The sequence below is a fragment of the Lates calcarifer genome, linkage group LG20 (genome assembly GCF_001640805.2).
Source record: "Lates calcarifer isolate ASB-BC8 linkage group LG20, TLL_Latcal_v3, whole genome shotgun sequence".
Lineage (NCBI taxonomy): Eukaryota > Metazoa > Chordata > Actinopteri > Centropomidae > Lates > Lates calcarifer.
Window position 1 is genome coordinate 21,356,472 of NC_066852.1, and position 27,848 is coordinate 21,384,319.

General features: G+C 39.4%; 1 protein-coding gene and 1 long non-coding RNA gene across 3 annotated transcripts in view; one reads left to right on the forward strand and one right to left on the reverse strand.

Moving 5' to 3' along the window:
• LOC108893989 (uncharacterized) overlaps nucleotides 1-22,915 on the reverse strand; it is a 28,929-nt gene extending 6,014 nt beyond the window's left edge. The window contains exons 1-3 of the long non-coding RNA XR_001962743.2: nucleotides 22,675-22,915; nucleotides 22,552-22,598; nucleotides 19,212-19,328 (exon numbers count right to left, since the gene is read on the reverse strand). This is a non-coding gene — a long non-coding RNA (uncharacterized LOC108893989). The remainder of the gene's footprint in view (nucleotides 1-19,211; nucleotides 19,329-22,551; nucleotides 22,599-22,674) is intronic.
• Nucleotides 22,916-23,323: 408 nt separating this feature from the next.
• Nucleotides 23,324-27,783, forward strand: ugt5d1 (UDP glucuronosyltransferase 5 family, polypeptide D1). Of its 2 annotated transcripts, XM_051078686.1 has the most exons (6): nucleotides 23,335-23,479; nucleotides 23,635-23,772; nucleotides 24,763-24,937; nucleotides 25,085-25,383; nucleotides 25,475-26,188; nucleotides 26,727-27,783. In XM_051078686.1, the coding sequence occupies exons 3-6, from the start codon at nucleotides 24,934-24,936 to the stop codon at nucleotides 27,309-27,311; spliced, it is 1,602 nt and encodes a 533-aa protein (XP_050934643.1). In that variant the 5' UTR covers nucleotides 23,335-23,479; nucleotides 23,635-23,772; nucleotides 24,763-24,933; the 3' UTR covers nucleotides 27,312-27,783. The 2 variants fall into 2 exon arrangements, with proteins under 2 accessions (XP_018548022.1, XP_050934643.1); XM_018692506.2 differs by lacking the exon at nucleotides 23,635-23,772 and having other exon boundaries at nucleotides 23,324-23,479.
• The last annotated feature ends 65 nt before the right edge of the window (nucleotides 27,784-27,848 follow it).

The window sequence follows — 27,848 nt, forward strand, 5'->3', positions numbered from 1 at the left end:
CTTGGATGTATTTCCCCAGTGGAGCCATAATAAACAACAGCCTTGATTGATTTACTGTGTAATGAGGTCTTCATGGACTGAAGGAGCAGCCGTTTGTTTTCCCCTGTTTATTTCACTTCCTTTGTTTTTTTGCAATCATGGGAAATACACAACTGTCTTACAGCGCCACATATCATTCTGATGGTTTTAATTTTTTATGGACTCCCTAATCTCTGATCAGAGAGAACTTCAGTAAAGATGAGAAGCACATAAAATATATTATAAATATCCAAACACACAGTGCGACATAAAGAAAAAAGAGAAGGAACAGCAAACATAGGGCTGAAAAGGCCTAACCTGGCAGCACTGACTACATGTCTACCTACATTTTCCTGTTGTACCAATTATCAAATCAACAAGTTGAAATGTCTCTGTGTAAAGTCAGCAGCTCCTCTCCCTTCATCTGAGAATGAACCCACTGGAAATTAAACCTGCAGAAAGAGAGAGAAAGTGAACTGCCCACAGAGAAATTAGCAGGAAACAAGCACATACATTTTCCCTCTGCTCTCATTACTGCCGGCAACACTAGACTGAGGCGTTAATAATCAGCGGACACCTGTGAATTTTACTAAATTTTACCACCGCTCTCACTCTTTGTTTTTTTCACAAGAGGCACAGTTCAGTTTTAATTGACAACATGTTGTGTACAGACACATGGATGTGTGAATGCATGCAGGCGGGGAGCTACTAGTCACTATCTTTCTCTGTAACTGCATGACTCACTCTTTCTCTCTGTCTTTTTTTTTTTTTTAAGCGGCATAAAACTTGAAAGGACAAACACACAAAAGGAGCTCCTGCTTTTTCTCTCAGATAAGCAGCTGGATGGAGCAGGCCTCAGCCCAGCAGCTTACTGGAAACTCATCACTGGGCCAAGGGTCACATGCATGCATAAGCATCCATCTTGGCGGGAACACATGCATACACTCATACACACAAACATGAAAGCCAGGAAAGCCATAATTGAAGCTGACGACTATAAAAATAAATGGATGTTGCAGTACGACTGACATCGCACTGACAGATCTCTTCGGTTGCTGACATGTTGAAAAATGTCACAATACAGGCTGCATATCAAGGGGATAGTGTGTGAGGGGTGAAGCTGGTGAAAGCAACCCACATAGTCAACTATAAATCAGCTTCTGCACATTTATTGTCTCAGCTATCTAATAAGTAACTTCAAATTTTTTGACCTGATTAAAATGGAGCTAAGATAACTGTACTCCACTGCATTTACAAAGTTTACCCATCACAAAGAGAAGAAATCAACCTGTTTCACCAGGGTAATGAGAAAATCTAAAAAATCCTTCCTCTCATTACGAAGCATTAAACACACACTTACAAGAAAATAAGCTATAGCAGATGTAGATGCAAACAGCAACGGCTGCTCTGAAGTGTTGCTCCCTTCTAGTGGCCATGTGGCCATGATGTTTGCCACTAATAACTTCCATTTACAGAAACATCTTTATTTGCCTGAGTGTCATGGACACAAAATAACACCATGAGCAAGAAATTAAGTGGAATGGAAGTAGTGAGTCTGCAAGGGAAGCGCAAAAACAGTGGCTCATCATCACCTCCTCTGCTGAAGGCTTCAATTTCCATAATCTCATCAAATCTATCGCTTGAATGTTTGTGTGCACTCTGTGGAAGGCTGAGAGGAAATGACAGAAGTCAAAGTGATCAGAGGAGACGTGATCAGGAGAAGTGTGAAGTTTGGTATTAAAGGAGGATGGCAACATTACACATTGGCAAATACTGTAAACAAATTCACTTCATTAAACCTTTCAGTCTGACATTTCCCTTTAAGATTATAGTCTGAGGTGATTGATGGAAGCAATGCCATCCAATTGACAAAGAAAGATGCAGTAAAAGTTGGAAATACAAGTTTAGGCAAACTCTGTATTTCTTCACCTTAGGAGATGAAAATCAATCTTGTAGTTAGAGCTGGCACTGATGATATTTCAGCCACGGAAGACTGACCTGTGAAATCCTATCACAGAGAAAGGTGTTTGGAATGGGTCTTAAAGGTTTCAGGTTCTGATAACTTGAATTGTGATGGATTGCGGCTAAACAGACGTGCAGGCTTTTGCCCTTCAAAAATACACAGCTGGGAACGCCAGACTCAGCAAGTTATCAGTGAGTCACTCTGAAGTGTGAACTGGCTTTCATTACAAAGTGCAGTTCAGGTTTGTTCTTTGTCTCCCTCAGGTCACAGTTTGTCAGAGCATGTCCTCTGCTTTATATGTTTTTACTCAATATTTAATTTATGCTTTTATGCTTATTGTAAAAGCCTATAAGGTGATTTGAAATTTCTCCAAAACTGATCGTATCTCTTTGTGGCCAAGCCTGAGACTTTGCATTAACATACTGTAGCATTTCACACACATTAACCTGGAAACAGAGCCAAGACTGTGTGCGATAGTGTAGACCTGTGTGTGTGTGTGTGTGTGTGTGTTTGTGTGTACGTGTGTGTGTTCGAGAGAGAGGAGAAAGAGCCAGGAATCATTTCAGACAGGAATGGCCTGATGGGACAACACAGCACGAGGTCTTGGCCAAGGGAAACACACACCAAGCCAATGAGTGAACACATGTCCTCTATTTTCCAATGCAGTGACAAGTTTACTCCATTACCACTCTGCCCACTTTCCTACTACAATTGTCTGAGAGGATTAACTGGACATTCGGGGCACATGCTCGCACAACAACTGCTCTCGGATTCAGCAAATGGAAAGTGCTGTCATGTAACTTAAATGGCAACGAGTGTGGGACCATTAGCCGCACAGAAAGTCTCGAAATAGTGATTACATGTGTCCAGAAAACTCAGATCACCATCATCAGGTTCAGAGCTGTTGATGAATGAGCTATTTACTGTTTTCTTCCATTTAGACACGACAAATAATAATAATAAAAAAAAGTATTGATTACACAATGTGGTTTAGCTGAACAGCTGCCTGGCAGACACTGCATACATCCCCATGCAGAACATGCCCGTTAGATTTCTGCACAACTATATCATGGCACAGATTGTTGAGTTATGTTTTTCTAATGTCTTTCACAATTGAAGCTACTGGCAAAAATGTGGTGACACTGGCCAAAACACACTAAATAGCTCCATAAAGTCAGAACAGCTGACATAGGTTCAGCCCGCTGACTTCAGGCGTTTCTGAGACTTATTTTAGTTTATGTTTGAACATTTGGCAGCAGAGAAATATTTAGATTCTTTTGATTTGGTTGCCTGCAGGTTGAAGAGTTCACTGAAATGCCCGCTGAATTCGTTGCAGATGAAGCTGCTTGAAATTTGACATGATTCCATCTTCTGATGGTTCTGCAATAAACACTGTCTTGGGGAATCCCAAGACATCCAAATAAATTCTGTTAACACTTTATTGACATTGAAAAACAAAATCTCAAATTTATATTTTGAATTTCTTTAAAGTCTGTTTTTAAATTGATTTAATATGAACTCAACTGTATTCGATCTTCTGTGACCTGCCCTTTTCATACCCTGTCCAGAACCTGCCAGTTTTCATTGTTTGTGTAAAAACAAAGCTGACACAGTCTTACAGTAAGTGACTCACGGTAACATCAACTTTTTTAATATCCTGTTTCAGCACGTTGAATACCAAACTGTAACTCACTTTTGTCTCCATCTACTCTGGCCCACAAATTCACACATGGTGCAGGACAAGTATAATGAGACAGACAAATCATCTGCTGAAGTCAGTGCAGAGACTATGTAGCATTAAATTACTATTAAATGTTTTCTCTTGCAGTCTCTGCAACACGCCTCAGGTCCTCGCTTATTCCTGCTGCTCTCCAGTATTCGATTTTTTTATTGCTGCTGAAAAAAAATGCATTTTAACCAAAATGTATTAGGGTTAATATTTACCATTGTTGCAGAGAGGCTTTTTTGGCTTAGTATTTGTGACCTGGGTCAAAGTTTTAAGGTCATATAAGGAGAAGTCCACCATAATAACACTGCAGGAACTTTATGTGTCTGTCAAACATCCAGGCAGCTGGAGTTTTTGATGTTTCCTCTGTCTTCCTGCCTGAGACATGTAGGTCAGATCTTGTTGCGAGACTGATGTACGGCTGCCTGCGGCTGCTGGAAACCCGGCATCTCCTCCCACCCAAACTTCATAACTCTCTGCTCTGTGAAATCACTGCTTTGACCCCCCCTCGTAGCAAGATTGTTGCTGCTGACTGGCAGATTAACTGCTCTTTGATGGGGATCAGATTGAGGATGTAAAGGAGGTTTAGACAGCATTGTACTGAATTACAGTTATAGTGGTATATAGAGTATTGTTATGGTATCTGGTGTCCAAGTATGACAAATTTTATTTGGAGGGAAAGGTAGCTTTAAACTATTAGAAGCAGGCCAAATGTTATCTGAGTCTGTATTTCAGACTGGATTCTCTTTTTACTTACTTTTATAACTCTATAACTCCTAATCAATGCTAGACAAAATCACACCATGAATCCCCTGAGGGTTAATGTGGGGAAAAACACATCCACACTGACAAACCAAATTGGGCCAAGTCTTAACCATGACTATAAATCAATGACACTCTATCTCATTTTGTGTTATACTGTGATATTATTTTTTTCCATTTTATGTTACCAATATTTCTCTGATAGCCTTGGCTGTGATGTGCTTTTCCCTGGGTGACGGGGGTGGAGGCCATATTGCTGGTAAGGAATTTCAATGTGTTTGGAATTAGTGTTACAATAGTTCCCCTTCTGACTCCTTTCATCAAAATAACAGATACTTAAGTGTTAAAATGATGGGATGACACTTATGCGTGCATGAATGCGTCCTCGTGGCCCATTCACACAGGCATGCATGCAGATTAAACACACAGGCAGAGCTATTGATTGTCTGCTATCCTGTATGGAAAGAGTGATTTAACTGGAGTAAACAGTGAATTACCTTTAATCACTTGTGGGAAAGAAACTCAGAAAGTGGAGAATGGAAAGAGCTTACACTGAGATCTCCCAGATTATGATTGAATTTCACGTGTAAATTAACTGGTTACAGTTTAACCTTTGACCACAGTGTGAGGCTTTCAATGACCTCAAGATGTCACTCTTATTAACATGCACACGTTTTTTCAAGCTTGGTTATCCTCCTGAGATGATGAAAATAAAGACAAAGTTAGTCTAAAAGTGTCAGCTCATGCATGGTAAAATAAATTTCTATACAAAACTGTAGCTCCAAGCTGAGTCTTAATTTGGCAAAAGCTTATTTAGAGTTGGAAAATAACTATTACGTTTACCCATGAGCTGTAATGGTTTAATACTTGCATTAGCAATCTGTTTCACTTCGACATGCTTTAAAAGGAAATACTGAACATTTACTCTCAAGTGAAGAATAAAAGTTTCCATTCAAACCATTCAATAAGCTCACAAAATGAGGCCAAAATAATGCACCAATTATTTATTTATTTTTTTACCAATATTTTCTAGTTTTACTTCATTTTAAGAATAAGGTGTCATTTCACAGTGGTGAGGAATGTTGAGGTCACATTAGCTGATCTGTAAAACCTTGCTGAGCTCACAGTAACCTTTAAACTCTGGACAGTCTTGATCCATCACTGACAGAATAAAGGTCAAAGCCAAGAGGCAAAGAGTGGAGACAAGGTATGCACAGCGTCCAATTTCCTCTCTCCCAGTACCAGTTCTGAAAACTCAAGTCTTGGTATCTGCCAGTACAGAGAACGGAACCGACACCAGTGCTCTCTTTTCCCCCAACTTTAAAATCTCTAAACTTCACTGACATTTGTACAATTTTTGTACAAAAAAACCCCCCAAAACCCTGACACATGGCCTATTGAATGTAACTGATAAAGAAAAAGACTGAATTTTATTATGACAAAGACAAATTAACTCAGTCAGATCAGAGCGGATACCCAATCCAGTTTTGACACCAGTGAGGACTGGGAGCGTTAGATCTATACATCCTTAATCAAGGCTTGTTAGATAAAGACAGAATAAAAGCAGTGAACATGTGAATGGACAGGGGCACTGTGAACAAGCCGACAGAGGAATGACTTATGGTTCCCTCCCTTCTGTTTCATTTTAAAAAGCCTGTGAGTAATAGCATCAAGAAGACTCAGCAGTGAGAGAATCTCAGTTGGCCTGCTCTGTCCTGGCCTGGCTCTCTGGGGCTGACATGTTTATGTTGCTCCCTTGTCTTGCATAACATTGTACAGCGGAATCCAGTGGGACAAGTGCCATACAGAGGAAGAAAGGGACAGCAGGGATGCAAAAGCCTGATGAAAAAAAAAAAGTTTCTAATTGAAATTGAAAAGCTTTGGCACTGTTTGTTGCATGAGCTTAGTTTTGTGGTGCTCCACTAATCCCTGCTAAGGAGAGAGTTGTCTTTTTTTGGTTCCTCCCTTCCCAGAGATCAGAGTCAGATACAGAACAATGCTGGATAGAGTGATTATCTTGTTTAAGGACAGTTTGGCAGCATGAATGGTTTCTGTCACAATGACCACATGGTTTCACAAAACCGCTGTTGGTCTGGATGAGTCCTCATAAAATGTGGAGCAGCTAATTCTTGCTGAGCCAGACGCTGCACTGATTGATAGGCTCTGAATCTCAACTGCGAGCAAAATCCACAGTTGAGATATGAATTATTCTTGTGTGAACCACAAAAAAGAAATGATAATCTGGCAAGAAAACCTTTATTATCGAACACAGACTGTACTGATATATCATGTTTAATTTTCTCCAGAGCTCTGGTGTTTGAACAGGAATTGCAGCCTCACAAGATTACAATGAGCTGAAGTCAGGGCTTTTCAGGCGGCTATAGTCAGCACCTCACCCTGCCTCTTACCAGTTTGACACTTAATAGTTTCTGTCATGGTTTATAGTTAAAAAAAGAAATGAATTTTGAAGACAAAGTGCAGCCAGAAACACCCTGTGTAGTGCTGTGGGGTGTAAAAATGAATTATAAGGAGTAATTAAGATGCTGCTGATAGTGCCACTGATTGCCATTCAAGTAATAAAACACAGCTTATTTGCTAATTTGAGAAACACATGCAACCACATGCATACATGTACGGTCACACAAACACACGTTTGAATGGGGTAACTCCCCGGTGTCTCAAAGATAACAGAAATCGTCAGGTTCTCATCCATGTCTTTCACTCCTCTCACATTTGAACTCAGTGACACTCCATTAGCATTCCTCCTCCTTCTCTGTCTTACTGCTGCCAAACATAAATCCTCTCAGGTTTGTGTTTGAGAGGGGACTGGCTCAGACATGAAATTTAACCTGCAGGTGTCTGTGTTGGTGTGTGTTTTAGGGTTTATGACAGGGAGCCTATCACCCTGTTTTAAAGTCACCCTTGGATAACTGTGGTCAGCCAGAGTGAGGACCTCAGATAACTTTGCACAGGGCACTTGTGGAACTATTTACACATTAGTTTCGTAACAAGTTTCATAACAGCAATCTCTTTTTCATTAAGGAAGAAAAGGAACATTCATGGGCACAGAAAGAGAATAGAAAAGCTCCAAGCAATAAACAACCAAGCAAAAACAAAATAAAAAATTCAAGAAAGCAATAAAAGTGGTAAACTAATCATTAATGACAATCAGAAGAGTTACTGTGTTGTGTGTGTGTGTGTGTGTGTGTGTGTGTGTGGATTTGTTTGATCATATTCTTATATTCATGGGGTCAGAAAACCCACTATACTTGTAGGGTCCAACAGCTTTGTGGGGACCAAAATACTGGGCCCCACAAGTTTAAATGGCTGCTTGAAGATAAAGACTTGGTTTTAGGGTTGGGGTTAGAATTAGATTCAGTACAAAGTTAGGGTTAGGCCAATAAGTTGTGATGGTTAAGGTTGAGGTAAGGGGCTTAGGGAATGCAGTATGTCAATCACAAGTCCCCACAAATATAGGTGTACAAGGATGTGTGTGAGCATGTGTGTGTGCCACATCTGTTTACTTGGTGTGTGGCGCAGTGCTCACTACATCAAGCAGTGAAAACATGCTTTAGTAATGAGAAAGCTCTGTTTGCACAGTAAATAAACCTTGAACCCCTCATACTGTATACACCTCTGCTGTCACATAACCTCACTGGGCAAAAATGTCATGACCACTGCCACACCACCAGCAATAATACCTACTGTGACATGGATGGAGTATGATTTCTGGCATGTGCATGTTTGCTTGTAAGGCATATAAATGGTCTGTCATTTTCTATGTTTGGTCAAAGCTGGTATGATGTCAAACCTCAAACAGGGATGATATAACTTTGTATTGTACTTGTTAAAAGTTATACGATGTTAAAAGAAAAATCTGACATTTTGGAGGGGCGGACAAAAAACAGGTTTGGAAACACGAGGATGAGTGCCATGTACAAATTCACCTTCACCAAGTCCATATATAAGTTATTGTAATGGGGTTTCTGACCCCCTGTCTATAGTCTGGTACAACCTCCTGTAAAACAGCGAATTGTTGTTTACACATTGTTCTTTCTACAGATTAAATAAGGAAAATATAACATGTTTATCATAGTTTAGAGTGGCTGGTCGGTGAAATATGCATGAGCCAGGCTAACTGTTTCCCTCCTCTACAGTCTTTACACTAAGCTAACTGGTTGCTGGCTGGAGCCTTGTATTTAATGGATTAATATGAGAATGGTATGAACCTTCTCATCAAACTATCAGCCACAGGGCAAATAAGTACATTTCCAAAAATGTTAGACTACACCTTCAAACGATTAACATAATTAATAAACAGGACATCATGTTTCAACATGGATTAACAACAAAAAATATTTAGTTGTAGCAGGGTAAGTCCACCCAATTTCATCTTATTTCTAATGTTTTTTTTTTTTTTTTTAGTTTTTATTAACAAATGATGTCGATGGTTTTTGGATAATCCCCAGACCTCACTGTCAGTCATAGAGAAATGAAACAAAACAAAACAAAATAAAATGACTCCATGAATATCCACTATATTGGGTTGGCTGCAGAAGCTTAACACGTGGCTAGAAACCGGCATGGGTGAGAAAACGTCTTCATAATATCAGTTAAATGATTCTTTTAATCAACATTTAATACCCTCACTTAGTTTTACATGTTTGGGATAATATTACTTAATTACCCTAGAGGCTCTAGAATTGTCATTTATTACTCATTTAAAAGTAATTAGTCAGCACAGTTAAACCAGAGCTGGTGTTTTGGTGCATATTATTCATCACCTAGGTTAGTGTTTACACTGAGAAACATTACCTTTCACTAAATCACTCAAACTGTGTAAAACTGAGAAAGGGCTTTACAGAGTTTGTGAGTCATTTAAAACTCATTTGTCACTTTCCCTTACAATTGCCATCTTTGTATAACTGTGCTTTTAAACTGAAAACTTAAATCAGTAATCTGAAAGCTGAGAATATAACATCAGACCTGGCTACATGCATTGGTTGTTCTCCAGATGTGGACTTATGGTTCCCCCTGCGACTTCATCATTCAGAGTGATGAAGCGGGCCCAGCAGCTGAAGCCTGTTCTGGGCCAGTCTGTTTTGGCCTTGTGTGCCCCCTTGCCTTACGTAACCTTCCACAACAGTATCCAATGGGAGTCTAACTTCCAGTGAACAAACACTTTACCACAAACGACAGGAAACTGCACGGAGAGGGCAGTAAGTGATTGTCCAACAGATCCTCAGGAAAGACAAAAAAAATCAAGGAAGGTCATGGAGTGTATTCTGGGATATTAGCAGGGAGCCACCACCATGGCTTGGTTTTTATATCAATTTTGGATGCCTCTCAGTTTGACATATTATTATGTGGTCTCCCACTGACCACAAATGAAACCACACGTTTTGTGTAATGCGTTTTGTTTATTGTTACTTCAATTGGATGTTTGAGCTTCATTGTGCAGAAAGATGTATTGTATGTGCAGAGTTTGACATGAGAATGCTGTTCTCACATCCATCTCCTGAAGGAGGAAAGTTTTTCTGTGCTTTCTTTAAATATGAGTTTAACACATCTATGTACAATTATGCATGATTTTGCGATATCAGTGTAGTTTGGAAGCCAGTTGTAGTCCAATATGCAACTTACTCAATAGTGATATGGAAACTTTAAACCTCCTGAGTACATGTTTTCTCTGCTGCTGAATGTGGTTTCTTGCCGGGAGCAGGTGGCGGTGATGGTTGTTTGCCAAGAGCTTCTGCCATTGCTGCGTTTATAATACAAGAAGGTGGAATATGCTGTCTGAGCAGCGCTACCTCAGTAGTACTTTCAGTAGGGCAGTCTGGACACTATGGTGAGTCGCTATCGAAAAGTGATGAGATGGGCCAGGGCTGGCTGGTTAACAAGCTAATTTCAGTAGAAAGAGGTGATAGAACTAGAGGCAAAACATTGCTGTTGGTTTCCAACACTGGAGACCACTGTTGGTGAGGAAAGGAATGAAGTTTGATGCTGAATTTGCAAAGTTTCCTCTAGACTGGTGAGTAAAAGCTGTTAATGCTAACACTGGCTATGTAGTGATAGCAAAACTTAAAAACAGTTTCTTTAAAGTTATGAAATGAACAATATTTCAACAACATACATGGACTTGTCTGTTGCTTCTTTACATGTACCGATGTGGACTTTGCTGTTCATATATTATATTTCAGCAGATATACAACTCTGAACTTTTTTACATGTGTAATTTGTCCTAAAAATATTGAAGCCAGGGCAAACATCTGTATCTATACAGATGTTTTTATCAGACGCTCAGCTTTAAAAAAAGATCTATATCACATTATCTTTCCATCTGGTTTTTAGAGTTTAAGGGTCCCTGTTTGTCATACTGGGAACTTGCTCCGGTGCACAAGCCAGTATCCACCTCTTAAAAAAAAGACAGCTTGTATAGCCTGTCTGATGGAAGCTGTGACTCAGCCCCAAACATCACATGTTGTGTTCACAGTCTGTTATGGAGACATCATCTGTCAATCTGTCTGTCAACACAGACTCTAAAACTCCTTATTACATTCCTAAGAATACCCAACAGCACTTCTCATATGTTATGTTTGATGATTAATGCCTTCATTTCCTCATGTAGTAGCATACATTATTATTAAATATACTGTGAGTAATTGATATGTTGATGATTTGAGAAACTAAACAGCCTTTTCTTTGATAAATCTTTTATTCACACTATATATTTATATTAACATGGGTATATCCAAGTGATACTGAATATTTCTGTTCCTGAAGTTAAGACAGTCCCTCTATGTTTCTGCAGCTTTTAAAATTTAGAACAATCATTGTCGGATATTGAGGTATATATGGTTATTTTAGTTGTTTTAAACTTGTTAAGATTATTTTGTTTTAATATATTAGCGTTAGACAATTCGTTATTTCAATGACACAAAGATTTTTGTGTGTGTAAGTGTGCGTGCGTATTGTGTTGTGTATGGAGCCACCACAAATCTATTTCTAATGGAAATATAAAGCTCTTTGGATGTAATTAAAATCATTTTCTAAAAATATATAATATATCATGTATTTCGACCATATGTCAATTTTTCATAAGGTAAGAAAATCAGCCTTGTTTTAAGTTGGCAACAGTGCATGTTTCAGATGATCCAATAGGTTTTTAAATTGCTTAATTAGCTTAAGAAGTAGGAACATTGTCTCAATCCGTAAGGGAACATGTAATTGGGTTTAATAGAAAAAAATTGAACTAAGTTTTCACTGGACAGCAATGGACATAAAGAAAAGAAGCAAAAGCTCTGACTTCGACAAGAACATGTAAGAGAACATCTCTGTACATCAGAGGTTTAAAAGGCAACCAATCTAATTCAGCAAATTAGGCACATCAGGTTTTCCTTTTTGAGCATATCTCTATATTACACAAACTGCATGTGGGGATTTGTCAGCCTGCACTGACTGCTGAAAGACAAATACAGTATGTGGCTCACACGTGTTACATAATTACCAGTGGAGTGGGGCCAGTGACTGGGCTGGTGGGGCTGTGTCAGGGCTGACTGCAGGTGCTGCACTTCAAACTCACTGTGCTGCATGGATTCAAGCATCCAAACAGTTAAACACTTTCCGGTCAGCCGAAAAATCCTGAACAGCAGGAAAGTATGAACCATTTGAAAAGTAATAAAAACACAGTGGTCACCTGTTAAGGTGCTCCATGTCAGCGGCCATAGTTTTGATTCATTCTGCATCGCAGAACATCCAACCTATACAGGAAAAATAAGCTCGCTCTCTCTGTCAGTGCTTCTTTAAACACAGTCCTGGAAATACGAACATGTCTGTCATCACTGCGGAGGTAGAGGTGCACAGTGTATTGGCCAATTGCCAGTTGGCACCTCACCAGACTTAGACCGACAGTTACAAGGTGCAGTGATGAAAAAGGTCAAGGCGGTGTGTTAAGAGAGCACTGACCAGTATGCATGGTATGCTATTGAATCTGAAAGACTAAACATAAGGGAAAGAATACCATTAAATCTGGATTAAATACAAACTCTGGTTAAGGTCAGAGAGAATAAACTCTATTGTGGTTAAATGTTTGCTTAGTTAAGAGACATTTGAATGTGGAAAAATGCTGTCACTGGCATTATCTACCTCTTATAATATCAGGGATGTTACAGTTGTTACACTTTATGGGCGATTATTGAAAGTTCAAGGCTTTTAACCAGATTTCCTCTAAATTACATTTTCCACTGTTATCTCGTAAGGGTGGAAAACAGCAATGGGACACATGGTCCTGTTGCTTTTGGTATTATCCAAGGGGATGATGGTGAATGTAGGTGTAAATTGACTCTCATTTCCCAGTGCCGGGTTTGGATGTTGAGTGTGTGTCAGACATTTTAAACAAGCCCTCTTGGAGAAACCTCAAGAGCTGTCAATCCATCACTTTTATCGCAAAACCCAACACTGGTGAGGGGGATTAATTTCAAATTCCTTACCTTTAAACCTCTCAACAAAACTGTCAAGTACATGGGAAGCTGGAAAAACTGAGAGAGTGCATAAGTCACAAAAGGCAGAACAAGGGGAGGGTTGTACATTATCGTGTGTGTGTGCGCATCTGTACAATGACATCACTGGCGATGCCTGTTTGAACGGTGTGTCGATGTCTGATTACTCCTTCTGCAGACAGAATAATATTCCAGAAAAGGCAGATCAGGGGGATTTCATGCTTTTTTTCAGTCTGTTGGATGCAAATTCAGGCTGATTGACCACATAAAGCGCCCTTGGTAATTTGATAGATGACCAGAAACCTCAATATGTTCATGCACTAATGGAGGCCAGTGCATTAGAACAATGGGTCTGTCTGCTGCCTGGTTCACATTCAGAAGAGAATCAAAGAAAGGGTGACCACTTGGTGAAAGGAGACAGCCAGAGGTTAACACAGCTGCTGAGATACTGTCAGAGCTTTGAGTGTGTATTTATGTGTGTGTGTGAGAGAGAGAGAGTTGTTCGCTTTAGGATGAAAACTTTCCACTTAGCGACTGGTGATTTGTTTAAAAGAAAAGGACATTTATTGACAGCAATAATAGTGCTGTCAGGATAGGAAAAAATCTGTTCCCTCATTAGTAATGTTGATGCAAGTTTCACATTGAGTAAGAGTGGTTGAACTTACTGTGGATAAGATAAGGTGGCACTTCCTCACTCTGGTCTGTGTTAAGTAAAAATTCAAGTGTGTCAGTCTTTGCTCCTTAGACAGCATTTTTCCCTCTGGAAATGGAGACTCAGCACACTCCCCTGTCTAAAATCTGAACCTTAAATTCCAAAATGACTGTATGTTCTACTTTACAGTATGTGTGTGCATTAAAGAAATGTGTGGGACAAACTGTGTGCAACGGTCCTGCAGTGCAGCATGAGCTACCCAGACTTGTCTTGCTGTATTTATACCTAACTCCTATGTTGATGATATCAGGACACATAAGAGCTTCCAACAAAATTGATATCTAATCCAGGTTTGATATCCAAGTTGTGTAATCCCAGACTTACTGCACAGTCCAAATACAGGGAAAACCGTGTACAAGAGGAATAATAATAATGAAAAAAAACTACAGTGGTTTCTAGTTTCTGAGTGTGTGTAGGTTATGTGTGTAGTGTGGGAGGTGAAGTGTCTGGAAAACAATTTGAGAACAAATGCACTGATATCTTTTTTTATACATTCCATGTGACGTATTAGATCTGTTAGGGCGTTATAACACTCTGAGGCAGGAGTTGAGACTCCTTTTGAAAGGGAGACAGATAATTGGTTTAGCTTGGGGCTGGAAAGTTAAAAGGCGTTTGACATTATGGACAACACTGGGGGTGGGAGTAGTTCTGAGTCTGGGGCCTGGGGATGTAATTAGAGCTTAAACTGATCCTGAGTGGGATTGTGAGGTGGGTGAGTACAGAGGACAGGTAGTGTAGTTTATATTTCTCAGACTGGCTTTGTGGTAAACTACTCAGCAATTCATAAGGCCAGCATTAGGAGAGTCTTTGGAGGAGGGGTTCTACATTTCTCAAAAATTCATTTAGGCCTTTACAATCACAAAGTGCCAAATAACTTCATATACAATCAGAGTGAGACATTGTTTTAGATTCAGAGGATGCAAATATTCAATTGTAATAGTCTCAGCACACTCAAAAACCTATTAAAAATACTTTAATCTTGTCCAGATGTCTGGACAGTTGCAGTAAGACTAACAACAGAATACAAATGGAGTGAATTGCTTGTGATGACATTCAGTTCCTCTAAGTTCTTGCTAAATAATAAGAGCAGAGATGATACATTGACTCCTTTCTGTTGGGTCAATGTTTTTTTTGGTTTCCCTGCAACCTGATGATTTTGCAAAACTTACATTACATGTGGTGACAATAATATTTTTTTAACACCTTTAGAAAAACCTTACTCCTTCAGTAGCTATTCAAAGTCAACTTCAGTCAACTTCAACAACTTTAACCTTAAGTGTAGTTAAGGCAACTGGTCCATTTCACTAAGTCATTGGTTACACAGCTACCCATTATTTGATTAAATCATTTGTTTATTCCATTTTTTTTATAATACCACAATGACGCATATGCCTTTGCTGCCTAGCTTGAGGTGGCAGTGGTGGCTTTGATGTGTGTGTGTGGTTGATTTCTCCACTGCTTACATCATGCTGTGGCCTTAACCTTTTCACTGTTTATGGATCTTTACAAAAGACTCTGTTGAGCCTTTGGAAGCTACAGAGATCTTTGAAGTAGGTGTGATTAAACTATTCTGTTTTCAGCATGAGGTCCCTGTGCCTAAACACAGCCTTGGCTCATACAAAACACTTCTAACTGTAACTTTGGCTGTTGTAAACAGACCTGACCCTATGACCCTTTAACACACACTCATCAGAACATACATGATTTTTAGCCTGTGCTCAAAGTGTTACAAATTCCCATGATACAGGACATTGCCAGTCCTGTTTAGTTTATGTGCTAAATGGCTGTATATGGAGCTATAAATCTCCATATGTGTGTATATCTTGTTCTTTTACAGTAAATAAAATACTGTCAGTCAATCTTCAGGCTGTAAGCACAGGAAATGGATATCAGGTATCCCTCTTTGATAAGAATGCATGCCCTCTCACTTACTCTGGGTTGAACTCTGAACAGACCAAAGTCTGACATGTCATAATAAACTGATTCAGACAGCTTATCCAGCACATAAAAAAGCTCATGAATAGTATACTGGCTTATTAGAGATGTGAGGATAACTTCACAAGGATCCCCAAACTCAAACCTCAGCAGAGGTCCAGCATAACAATGCACACAGCTTACTGTTGTGTGCAACGCATAAAGCAAAGGTTATGGTTTGATCGGATTTGACAGCTGGAGCGCTGCAGAGTTTCAAATTTGGCCTTTACTATTTTCTAAAAGGATACAGTTGAGTGATTAAAGTGTTTCAACAAAGTGGAATTTCACCAGAAAGAGGAAAAGTTATTCCCATGTGGAATGACGCACGGCAGACATGCCCTTTCCTCTTCCCGTGTATGCACTTTGTTAGCCAGTGAGTGTTGGCCACAGACTTCAGTGTTGTCTGTGAAGATTATGGATACAAAATAGCAACCTGCTCAGTGCTTTCTTTGAATGGGCTTGTGAGGGCTGTGTGTCTGATTAACTTTCCAGTTACACAATAAGCCTGTTGTTTTGTCAAAGTGATCATTTGACTCATATACTACACCCAGAAACATTTTTTTTTCATAGGAATAAGAGGTGAACAGAGTACTCTCTAACAAAGGTGTTAATCCACCTCTACAGCTTTACCAAGCTCCATAAATATGAGTCAGACAATGCCATACTACTCTGAGCAAACACTGAATCTGTGAAAAACAATATTCAGTGATTGCACGCTGTTAATTTGCAACATGAGGCCTATCCATTTTCAGCCAGTTGTCTGGGTCTGGGTAATGCTGGCAGCAGGCTAAACAAAGTAGCGGGTACATCCTTCTCCTGAGCCATTTCTTCCTGGTGTATCCTGCGGCAGATGGGATGTGTAATCCATCCAGCACGTTCTGAGTCTGCCCTGCAGTTGTTTGACAGTAGCTGGTCAGCTGAACATGCCAACATGAAGTTTAAACACAAATTACTGTCTTATAAACTGTGGTCACACTAGCAACCTCATATGAACACTATTCTGTTGCTTAACATTCTCAGAGGTCAGGGCTTCCCTGCGTACAGCTAAGGACCTGAGCCTGCATTGAAGAACTACAGCCACACTAACTTCTTAACAAAAACAAAGAACCCATCTGAATACAAGAATCAGATGTCAGATACAGGAAAGCACCAGATACCACTAATTAATCATCCCAATCATCAAACCAATTTGTTTTTATGTGCATGCAAATATGTGTGTGTGTGGAACATATACACATGTGCATTTGCATGCCCCCTCCAGAGAGCTGTCAGTGCTACACTGACGTTCTCCATGTCCAGCATTATGGGTGGAAAAATAATTGCTGCCTTCTCACGTGCGTGCGACTTTGCATTTGTGTGGACACGTGCAGGGGTCAGTAAGGGGCCCGAGCTGAATCACGTCCAATGATGAAGATGGCGAAATAGAATGAAATCACAAATGTTGAGGAGGTTTTGATCTCTCCCAGATGACTGATCTGATTCCACCATGAAGAAAATACAGCAGAGGTTAACGTTCTAAAAAGCTACTAAACTTTGGACCATGTTTTGAACAGATTGGATGTTTTACATTGTACCAGCATGTAGTTGACTCTAATATTGCTTGTACATTGAAGTGTTGTTTCTGTGGCTATCTTTAACTGCCTTTTATCAGTAACACCATCACTTTATAGACTGTAAATGATGCAACAGGCTTCATTACAATGTGGGGTCTTTATGTAAACGGTCCTAAAGGTCTTACTGTTTACAGTTGTTTATGTGTTATGTGTGTGTTATGACTTTGTGATGGATTGTTGACAGTGTGAGACAAGTTTATTTTTACCTGTCTTCAGTCACTGTTGAGCTGATGGACACAATAGGAGATCCTGGTAACAATTTGTGTTCATGTAGGTAAATAGATGGACTTTGTGAAGTTATTTGGCTACATCTGTTGGCTACATGAATGGTGAAGGTGAAGACGTCAAGCTATGTCATGCAATTTCCTTTGTTCTATTTAATAGATTCATGTTTTGTAATCAAGTTATCTGCTTGGGATAATAAATAATGACTAAAAAATAAAGCCTCATGAGATGATTCTTTGGCAAGATATGCTGGAAATTATAAGAAAGTTCATTTTGTAATGAAAAACTTGCCCAATGTTAAAGGGCAGATTAAAGAGGCACACCTATGTTTTTTTTTTACCGTTCTACAAATCACTCAGAGGCGACCATTTCCCAAATTGTACTACAGGTTTTTAGATTTCTATTTCTTTCAGTGCTATCAGTTAATCTGCAGAGTTGTAAAACTTATAAACTTGTAAAAGTAGAAGTAACTACTAATACACTTGTGAGCAGGAACTGTTTTGACAAGTCTTCATTGCTGGCATGACTAATGGCTTTCAGGAAACCCAGACATCTGATACTTGAGAGACAGATGTCAGACATAACCTTTCATGAAATGACCAGAAACACTTGATCCTTTTCATGATGTCCATGTTTGCCTTCTGGGTTTGATTTTTTTTTTTTTTTTTTTAATGTAAAGGTTAAGTTTATTTTCCAGCTATTTGGGCATACTATATGATGAAGCAAATAGCATTTGGAAAACATTTGTGTCTTGTAGTTAACATTATAAGTTGCATATCACAAATGCAAATGCTGTTTCACTTCATCAGGATGCACACATTCAGTTTCTAAATTGTTTTATACAGTGACAGATGTCAACATCTTTGTGGTGATCTGCGATAATCCAGTGTAATTCTAAAATATAAACAGGCTCCTTTGTCGCATCTAACTGAAGCTAGCCTAAAATAAGCACCTAAACCAAAGCAAGGACAAATCAAAGGCAGCTGGCTAAGATGGGGTCTGTAATCAGCTTTATAAAGTCTTAGTGAACTTACCTGCCCTCTAATTCAGGCTGTATAAACTGAAAAAGCTACAAAAATTAAGGGTCAGTTTGCTTATCTGTATTTGTATTGGCACATATGTATAACAGACTAAGGCCTCCCTGTATGAGAAACAAAACCAAAATTCACTAAACTCACTCAGTACTTTTGGTTTTGTTCACAAAGGACAAAGACTTTGACTTTTTTTTCTCAGAAGCTATCCATCACTGAAACACTGAGCCTGCATGTGCAGTACGTTTCTTCCTCGTGCAGGTTGGCACACGAGCGAGAAACTTCATCAGGGTGTATCTAGCAGTGGTGTTTGTTTTTTTTATGGTCTTCATCTGTCAGCTGTGGGATCCTGATATAACACACTGAGATCATCATCATCTCCACCCCAAGGAAACTTGAACAGCTCTACTCCAAACACACATGCACAAACACACACACACACACACGTTACCAAAAGGGTAATGTGTATGGACAACTTTTCCAAGAAATGCAAAATTAAAAGGAAAGATTATCAACTGGACAAGGAATCAACAGTTTGTTTCCGGCTGGTAGCAGTATGCAGAATGGCCACTGTCCAAATCAAGAAACAACTGTGAGAATCTCAATTTGAACTACACACCTTTATCTCAGTGCTGTGATAAAGGCAGTAAAACACCCAGTTGTATTTATAAGAATACATATTTTCTTACTTGTTGATGTAGAAAAAATAGTGCTGATTGGTTTTGAAGCCTCTCAAGTCCCAGAGCTCTCTCGATAGTCAGACTGGCCATGGGGACCACTGGAACAAATGCTTTTTTCTGCAGTTCCTGGTCAGAAAGACATTGCACATTAATTTAACTGTTAATTAATAAACACAAATCATTTCATAAATGGCAGTGAACCTTTAAAATGACCCGTGTTGGCTCATTAGTCCACTGTTGGTGAATATATAACCACAGGGACGTCCACCATGCGAATGTGCGCACGCACACACACACACACACATAGAATGTCACCATAATTGGAGAGAGTCATTTGGCAAGTGTATACCTGCTCTCTCTCAGTGTGAATGGAAAAAGTAAACAGAGGAATGTGTGGGAGCCTGTTGAACAGAGGCAACATTGACCCAGGTTTCATTTATATGACCAGAATGATGTATCCATATCAGGCATTTTAAAAAGGACACTAAGTGATTCTTCTCTCTTAGAGTTTTCCATCTTGAAAAGGCCAAACCACAATTCAACATCACTTTCTGCTGCCAGAGATCTTAAACTTTTGTCTGGTTGTATTGTTTTCCATTTATTCTAAAAATGGTTTCAAATTCCTTTCTGTTAACTAATAACAATAATCCTCACTTCTTAACTAACTAAAAATATTTGCCCTCACCCAAGACTCCCTGGTAACTGCACAATTGTGACACCAGCTACTGCCCTGTATCTAACTTTTTTTTTGTTATTTATTTTGGATTGACAGTGTCATTCTTACAGGTCTTACAAAGTAATAGTAGCAGACATACAGTAGATTAGACTGACATTTTTGGCACATCTTGAATACTCCATGTGTTGGTATTAGCTTTTGCCTTTAGCCATGGAATTTGACAAATGTACAGTGCTAATTGTTTAGTAAAAATCACAGCTTAACATTTGCTGAAGCTGCACATCGTTTCCACTGGCTGTTACCGGTGAGTTTCCTCCCTCTCAGGAAGACCTCTGTGCACCTTTGCTCTTTTCAGGTGGGGATTCTAAAAAAGTTGCTCTCCATTCTTTACTATTTTTTTTTTGTGTGTGTTTTTTAATCCCCTCCATTCATACTAACACTAATAAGGTGGAAATTCAGCTCATTTGAACCTTTCAAACTCATCTGACACAAAGATTTATTATTTCAATTAAAACTACTTTAGTTGAAATTCTAATCACTTTGCCTACTTTAAGGTGATGTGAGGAGTGCCTCACTGTTTATTTATTTGTGACCTCTCGCAACTCTAATAACCAATCACATCTAAAAAGAAACTTGTTTTATTTAATGTTTATTTCAGTGGACTTATATATTTACCAGGCTTACTATACATTTGAAAATCAGAGTAGCTGTCATTTAGCTTTATTTTACTTAATAACCTTATTTATTTCTACGAGGATCACTACAGATTCATTTACCGTACATTGTTGTGAGGAAGATTTAGCAAAAGGTAAAATGTTCTCTGAAGTCCCTTGACTACATATTAATTTAATCATTAATCAATAAACCCAGGACAGCAGAGGTCACTAAACAAACAAACTGCAGGTGAAAAACTTCTCCTCATTCATTTGTCCATCTGCTGATATAACCAAAGTACTCCGTGGTTTCGAACCCTTTTCTCATTCATCACGCACAGGGCTGCAGAGACCCCTCACTGGTGTATGAGTCAGATATCCCTGGGTTTCCACATGGTCATTATCCTGTCCAGAGCCCTGCTGACAAATGAAAATGGCTTGTGCAGACTGTAACAAAAATAACCCTTCTGATACTGTAATGGCAACTTTTATTTATTCAGTCTTAAGCTGTTACATAAGATATATGGCACAGCGTACCTCTGTAGGAACGGCTGAGTAGGTTCGTACTTCAATGTTAGTTTGATTGTTTACTTTTTACTGTTAATCATTTTGAAGTAGTCATGTCATGTGAGTGATTGGACAGCTTATGATGAACAAAGTCTGTCAAACCAACCATGTAATAGATTATTATCTGGTGCATAGGGTGTGTTTGCCTTCCCTCGTATAGCTCGGGAGAGCAGCGACTACCAAAATGTGGGAAACACCTGGAAAAATAAGGAACACAAACGATAAACGCTGATGGGGAGCAGTTTCCTGTAATGTCTGCTCAATGCCCTTGGGTGCAAGTTAAACACCAGTGTACACAAACTGATTCCAGAGCTATCATTTTATGCTTGTGAAGCATGTAATTTCTAATGGTAGAGGCGCTGATGGCATCTGTCAGGTTACCTCATATTGTAGCGCTTGAACATCCTGTGCATAAGTGTCCCTGAACACAATAATGAATCCTTCAAATCAGCTAAAGTAAAGTAATAAATCTCATCATGGGTGTGCTTAGTCACAACATCTTTACCCACTTTAGCTCTTGCTGTATGGGAGATCTGTCTGAGACTGTTTCCTCCATCAGTAAACCACAAGATGATAGAATTTGTCATGGAAGAAATTGTCACATTTCATCCTCCTGCTGACTTGCAAGCGCTTTTTATATCATACAAGGGGAAAGCAGTTATTTTTAGTAAGCTGCGGTGAAATTGATTTTCTATGGAGACTTGAAAAAGGCCTTATGTAATTGCAACGGAGGGGGCATGGAGGAAATGAGTATCTCACATGTGAGTGATCTCTCTTGTCAGTGCATTATTAAAAAAATGCATATTGTGTGTGACAAGCTTGTGGCTTCAGACAACTGACGCTTCTAGACAACTTCTGAATGTTCCCTCCTTGAAACCACTTTCCAATCAAAATGTCTGAAACTATCAGAAACAATATTGCAGCTTTGTGGTGGGGGTAACAGTGCGACTTATCTTTTCTCTCTACCTCTGCGCTACACTAGATCCAGAATAAACTAAACCAAAGACTGCTATACCAAAACATTAAACAAATAAGGCCAGAAATTCAACAATATATGGGACCAGACTGCACCACCAGGGAGGTTAGGTTAGAGTCATGCATGAAAAGAGAAAACTGTCACAAAATATACAAGAAAATTACTAATAAACCACCACTACACATGAACCAAAGCTGTTCTACAACAAGTTATAACAGCAAGCTAAGGTGATTCAAACCACACAATACAGCATGCATGCAAGATGGCTACTCAGTGCCCCTTTGAAAACAGCAGGAAAATCCCACAAGCAAAATGAAGCAGAAAATGGCTCATTCAAGACAGGTCAGGGAAAAAACAGTGCCTCGCTGTTCTAATAGTGTGTCTGTTTAAAAACTAAAAAAACAACAACAGAGGTATATTAGTATACAAAAGTAAAAACATTTTACAAAACGTGTAATGGAAAAGTAAATTATATACCTTGCCACGCTGGAACACATTCTCCTTCCCAAGCAGGTGACAAGAATCTATATTTGTAAAGAACCATGTTAATATAGTAGTAAAGGGACCCATTACAAACATCTCTGTGCTGTTTGAGCATACCTTCTTTCTTGGCTGATGTGCCTAAGCAGTTACTGAGCTTTAGCTGCTCCCCAAACACGAAGTAAATAAAAAAACTTTCATCATTATTTACTAAATCTTTAACTTAACACTGAGCTTAAAGAAATACTTCATGGTGCTACAGTGTCACTATTAAAAAACATGCTTTTAAACAGTTTTGTGAAAGGGAATCCACCAAATCAAACACCAAACAAAGGTGGCTTCAGCTGCTCCCGCAGGTGTATCTCATTGCAGGAAGAAAGGCCCACTTGAGCTTCCCACCCCTTTTTATAGACTCTGCCCTCTGGGTCCTAGTGCTAGACTGTTGTTACCTTCCCTTTCACACGTACACAGGGTCAGCCACAACATTAAAACAGACACCTGTTTTGTTTTTATTATTATTATTTTGGGGCTTTTTCACCTTTATTTGGACAGAACAGCAGAGGGAGACAGGAAATAGGGAGAGAGAGTAGAGGAATAACATGCAGTAAGGGTCCTGCCAGACCAGGAGTTGATCTGGGGACCAGCTGTTCAGGGTATTAAGGCCCATGTGGTACGTGCCCCAACCATTCGGACATGAGGGCACCCTGACAGATGCCTGTTTTATCTGTTTGATCAGTGCGTTGTCCCAACACATTAACAAGGTGAAGGAAAAGTGCAGGCATTAGGACCCATCAGCGAGCACACAATGTGTGCCTTGTTTTTGTCCTGATAAGAAAAGAAGGATGATTGTTTTTCTTCTCCTGAGTCTGAGGAAACCAGGGAAACCAAAGAGGACAGAGAGTGGACTCAGGAAGAAGAAGAAACGGTATTATGAAAACTGACACACAAACTATGCAGGTTATCTTTTAAATATATCAACAGAGGGGCAGAAACACCCATGATTACCAAAACAGAGGTTTGATCTGTGTTGCTATTTATTACAGTGTGGTATCAAAGTGCTTCCTTGTTTTTCCTTGTTAGACACAAGAGAAGTTCTGCTCCTTAAGACCAGCAGCTGATTTACTAGTTTAATCACATTACCCCCATATCCCTGTAGAGAGATATGAAATGCATAAACATTTCCAAAACATTCCCCAAGAGGAAGCCATGGACAGTCTGGTAAGTAATAAACATTTGCCAATTCAAAAATTCCTTGTCCCAAATCATCCACAAGAAGAAATAAGCTCCTTACATACTTCTGTACCAAAAGTGAATATATTTTAATCATCACATTTTATACTCTGTTAACTTTGTATTTGTTTCCTCCTTCAGTAAATGTAAGCATTCACTTTCCCAGAGATGCTTTATGTTACAGACTCTAAACACAGACTTCCTTGTCTACATGAGTAAAAACAATAGCAGGTGCTGCCGCTCTCCGTTTACACTGCATCCATTCAGGTCAGATTACTGCTGTTCAGAAGCATTTTAAGAGTGTTCACAGCCCAGTATACAATTGTACAGGAATGAGACCCAGGTCAGACGGAGAAAGACAAGGTGAACGACTTTCAGCTTTTTTCAACTAAAAGAAATCTGCCCATTCAGCAGTACTACGAACACCACCACCAGGACTTCCTGTCACAAAGAGACTAACCTTTCTTTTGGTTGTCTCTCTCAGTTCACCTAATATTTTGGCTGCAATCAAGTAAATTAATAGAACTTTATTTGTGCAGCACATTTCAAAACCAGGATTTAAAAGAGCTTCACAGCTGCAAAAGTAACAAAGTACATTTACTCAAGTGCTGCCCTTCAGTAAGAATTTGATGTACTTCATTCAACTGGCAGCTATCTCTGCCAACAGGGAGTTGTAGTAAACAAACCGGAGGATCAAAAACCCTGAGAAAATCACTGCATAATAAAAGCTGAGAGCATTAACCCAGGAAACTTGTCTTCTCACGTGGTTTAACATTACACAACCTACTCTAATAACTTTATGAAAGAGGTCACGGGTTTGTATGGTGTAAGCACTGTTCTGGTATTGACAGAGAAACACATTCATAAAACTACACACAATATACAGTGGACTACCAGTAGTTTAACAGCATGATTCAATGAAGAAATAAAACTATGCTGATGTGAAGAAATCATCACTTTTGTTGTTGTTATTTGCAGAGCATTCGCCGCAGCAGCATAGCTTCATATGACACGTGCCACATGTAACTCATTTACCTGTGAAAAGACAGATCATCTCTGAAACTGGAGTTTGAACTCAAATATGTAAGGAATCCCTTGGATGGACTGTCAGTCTGCTGGCAAGTAGCACTGCTGTTGTCACTCCTAAGCATGGGTAAGTGCCTTTCAGGAATTATCATGCTGTGGTTAGTATCATAGTATATTTTCTGTGTTTGAATTTCATTTAGACTACAGGCAATAAACCTGTTAAGCACTTACTTCTTGTTTTAAAACAACATAATTTCTCTCTTCTACATTTTAGGCACCATGCCACTGCATCGTGTGAGTGGAATATTAGTATTCCTCAGTGTCTGTCTGATTTCCTTTACACTGCCTTGCGATGGAGGGAACATCCTGGTGTTCCCTGTAGATGGCAGCCACTGGGTCAATATGAGGATCCTGCTGGAAGAGCTTCATGCCAGAGGACACAACCTCACTGTGATCAGGGCCTCCACCAGCTGGTACATCGCAGAAAAGTCTCCTCTCTACACGTCCATTACAATTGAAATGGAGGAAGGCTTAGAGAACTTTTTTGATGTGTACCTGCAGGAGCATATGAGGGTATGTCATTAAGGATAATGTATTTAGCCCCACATTGGTTTAGTGATTCAGATGTCCTTCTCAACATTTTTTTTCTAACCATTTATTTCAGGCACAGAGAGAGGGAGCCTCAGCACTTACTTTCTTCAAACTCACCAAGGATTTCCTTTCTATGATTTCTGAGGCCCATTCATTGTGGACTGAGGCCCTGGTTCAAATCTTTCATGATAAAAATATGGTCAAAAGCTTAATGGATTCCCAATATGATCTTGTTCTCACTGACCCAGCCATTGCACCAGGTGTTGTACTAGCCAAGTATCTCAAACTGCCCATGGTGCTCAATGTTCGCTGGATCACCAGCGGAGAGGGCCACTTTGCAATTGCCCCATCACCTCTCTCTTACATCCCAGTGCCAGGATCAGGCTTAACTGATAAAATGAATTTCATGCAGAGGATCAAGAACATACTTTTCCACAGCATTATACTGTTCCAGCAGAAATTCCTGGTGGGGCCGAGCTATGATGCCATCTGTGATAAATATATCGAGGGTGGATGTGACATCATCTCGCTTCTTCAAGAGGCAGACATTTGGCTGTTCAGGTCAGATTTTGTGTTCGAGTTCCCTCGGCCCACGATGCCAAATGTTGTCTACATAGGAGGTTTCCAGTGCAAACCGGCCCAGCCTCTGCCAGCAGACCTGGAGGAGTTTGTACAGAGTGCTGGGGAGCACGGAGTGATCATCATGACTCTGGGAACTTTGGTTAACGCTTTGCCCAAAGAGGTTGCAGATGAAATTGCCAGCGTCTTTGCCAAGATGCCTCAGAAGGTAACTTACTCTGTGATCCTCTTGCAAAGATATGAAATGTTAAAGGCTACAAATGTGCAATTCAAAATGCAATTTCTTCAACCTGGAGAGAGCTGGAGATTCTTTGGTAGCACATAATCCATCACTAAATACATTCAATTCAAAGCAATACTTGTCCTGAAATAGACAGAGAGACTGATAAATGACTAAAAACAAATGAGTTCTCCAAAGAACACATCACATTTAAAAAGGGATATACTGCAGTCCTGTGATAGACTGGCAGCCCACCAAGGGTGTCTAATGAATTATAATGAGTAGGTAGAGAAAATTTGATTTATAGAGGGATTGAAAATAGATTAATGTTACATATAATTTTACACCACACTACACAATTTTCAAGACATTACTCAAAACTCACCCTGTTTTCATATCCTGTGTTATTCTGAGCTTGTATTATGTTTGAGTTTTACATTCTTCTACATAATTTGTCATGTAAAACATTTTTGAGTGTTTTGGAACGGTCTTAAATTCATCATGATCCCTTTTGTTTTCTGAACAGGTGATATGGAGGCACATAGGGGAGCGTCCCTCCACCCTGGGCAACAATACTCTGATAGTGGACTGGATGCCACAGAAGGACCTCCTGGGCCACCCACAGATCAAAGTCTTTGTAGCTCACGGTGGAACCAACGGAGTCCAAGAGGCCATTTACCACGGGGTCCCTGTGCTTGGCATACCCTTGTTCTTTGACCAATATGACAACCTCCTACGTTTGCAGGAAAGAGGAGCTGCAAAGATCCTCCAGCTAGGCGACATTAACGGCCGCAGTTTTGAACAAGGTCTTAACGAAGTGCTCCATCAGGACAGCTACAGACAGAACATCCAAAGACTATCACGTTTGCACAGAGATCAGCCAATGACACCAATGGATCAGGCCATCTTCTGGGTGGAATATGTCATGCGCCACAAAGGGGCTCCACACCTGCGTACAGAGGCTTATAAGATGCCCTGGTACTCATACTACTGTGTAGATGTACTGCTACTGTTGCTGACTGCAGCAACTGTAATGCTGCTCTCTGTTTTGGCAATTTTCAGGTTTCTGTGCTGCAGAAGTAGAAGAAAGACCAAAGCCAAACAACACTAACTGAGGTTAAGAAATATACAGCTACAATGGGTTTTCTAAAGCACTGTGTTTAGATTAAATATACATCTTAAGGTATCTCATTTATTCCTCTTTATTATTTATGAATCAGTGTCAATCAGTGATTTAGACATAAAAATATAAATATAGTTAAAGTAACAGTTAATAGTTAAATCTCTTTCTTGTTTCAAAATCAGTTGTCAAATATATCTTGGCAGATTAAGATCCTGGTTATAATAGTCTCATCTAGTCAACATTATTCTCTAATTTTACATTTACTGTAATATTAAAAAAACACCAATCACTGTCTCACTGTTTTATTTTTTATTGATCATTATCATGAGTTTAAGTTGTACCATCAATTTCCAATGTGCCAAACCCCAAAACCAGCTCAGATGTTTTATGAATTCTCTTAAGATATTTTGCACCCATTTCATTTTTGATTATGATCAATAAATTTTGAATTAAAAAGAAACGTCTCTGTTATCACTCCTAAAAGAGCAAATATTCTGCACAAACAATCTTACATATTTCCTGAAC

What these genes read in the sequence shown, in the direction of transcription:
- ugt5d1 (XM_018692506.2), top strand. An exon ending in ACCTGCAGGAGCATATGAGG is followed by an intron (nt 25,384 to 25,474) that starts GTATGTCATTAA and finishes CATTTATTTCAG; the next exon opens with GCACAGAGAGAGGGAGCCTC. An exon ending in TTGCCAAGATGCCTCAGAAG is followed by an intron (nt 26,189 to 26,726) that starts GTAACTTACTCT and finishes TTTTCTGAACAG; the next exon opens with GTGATATGGAGGCACATAGG.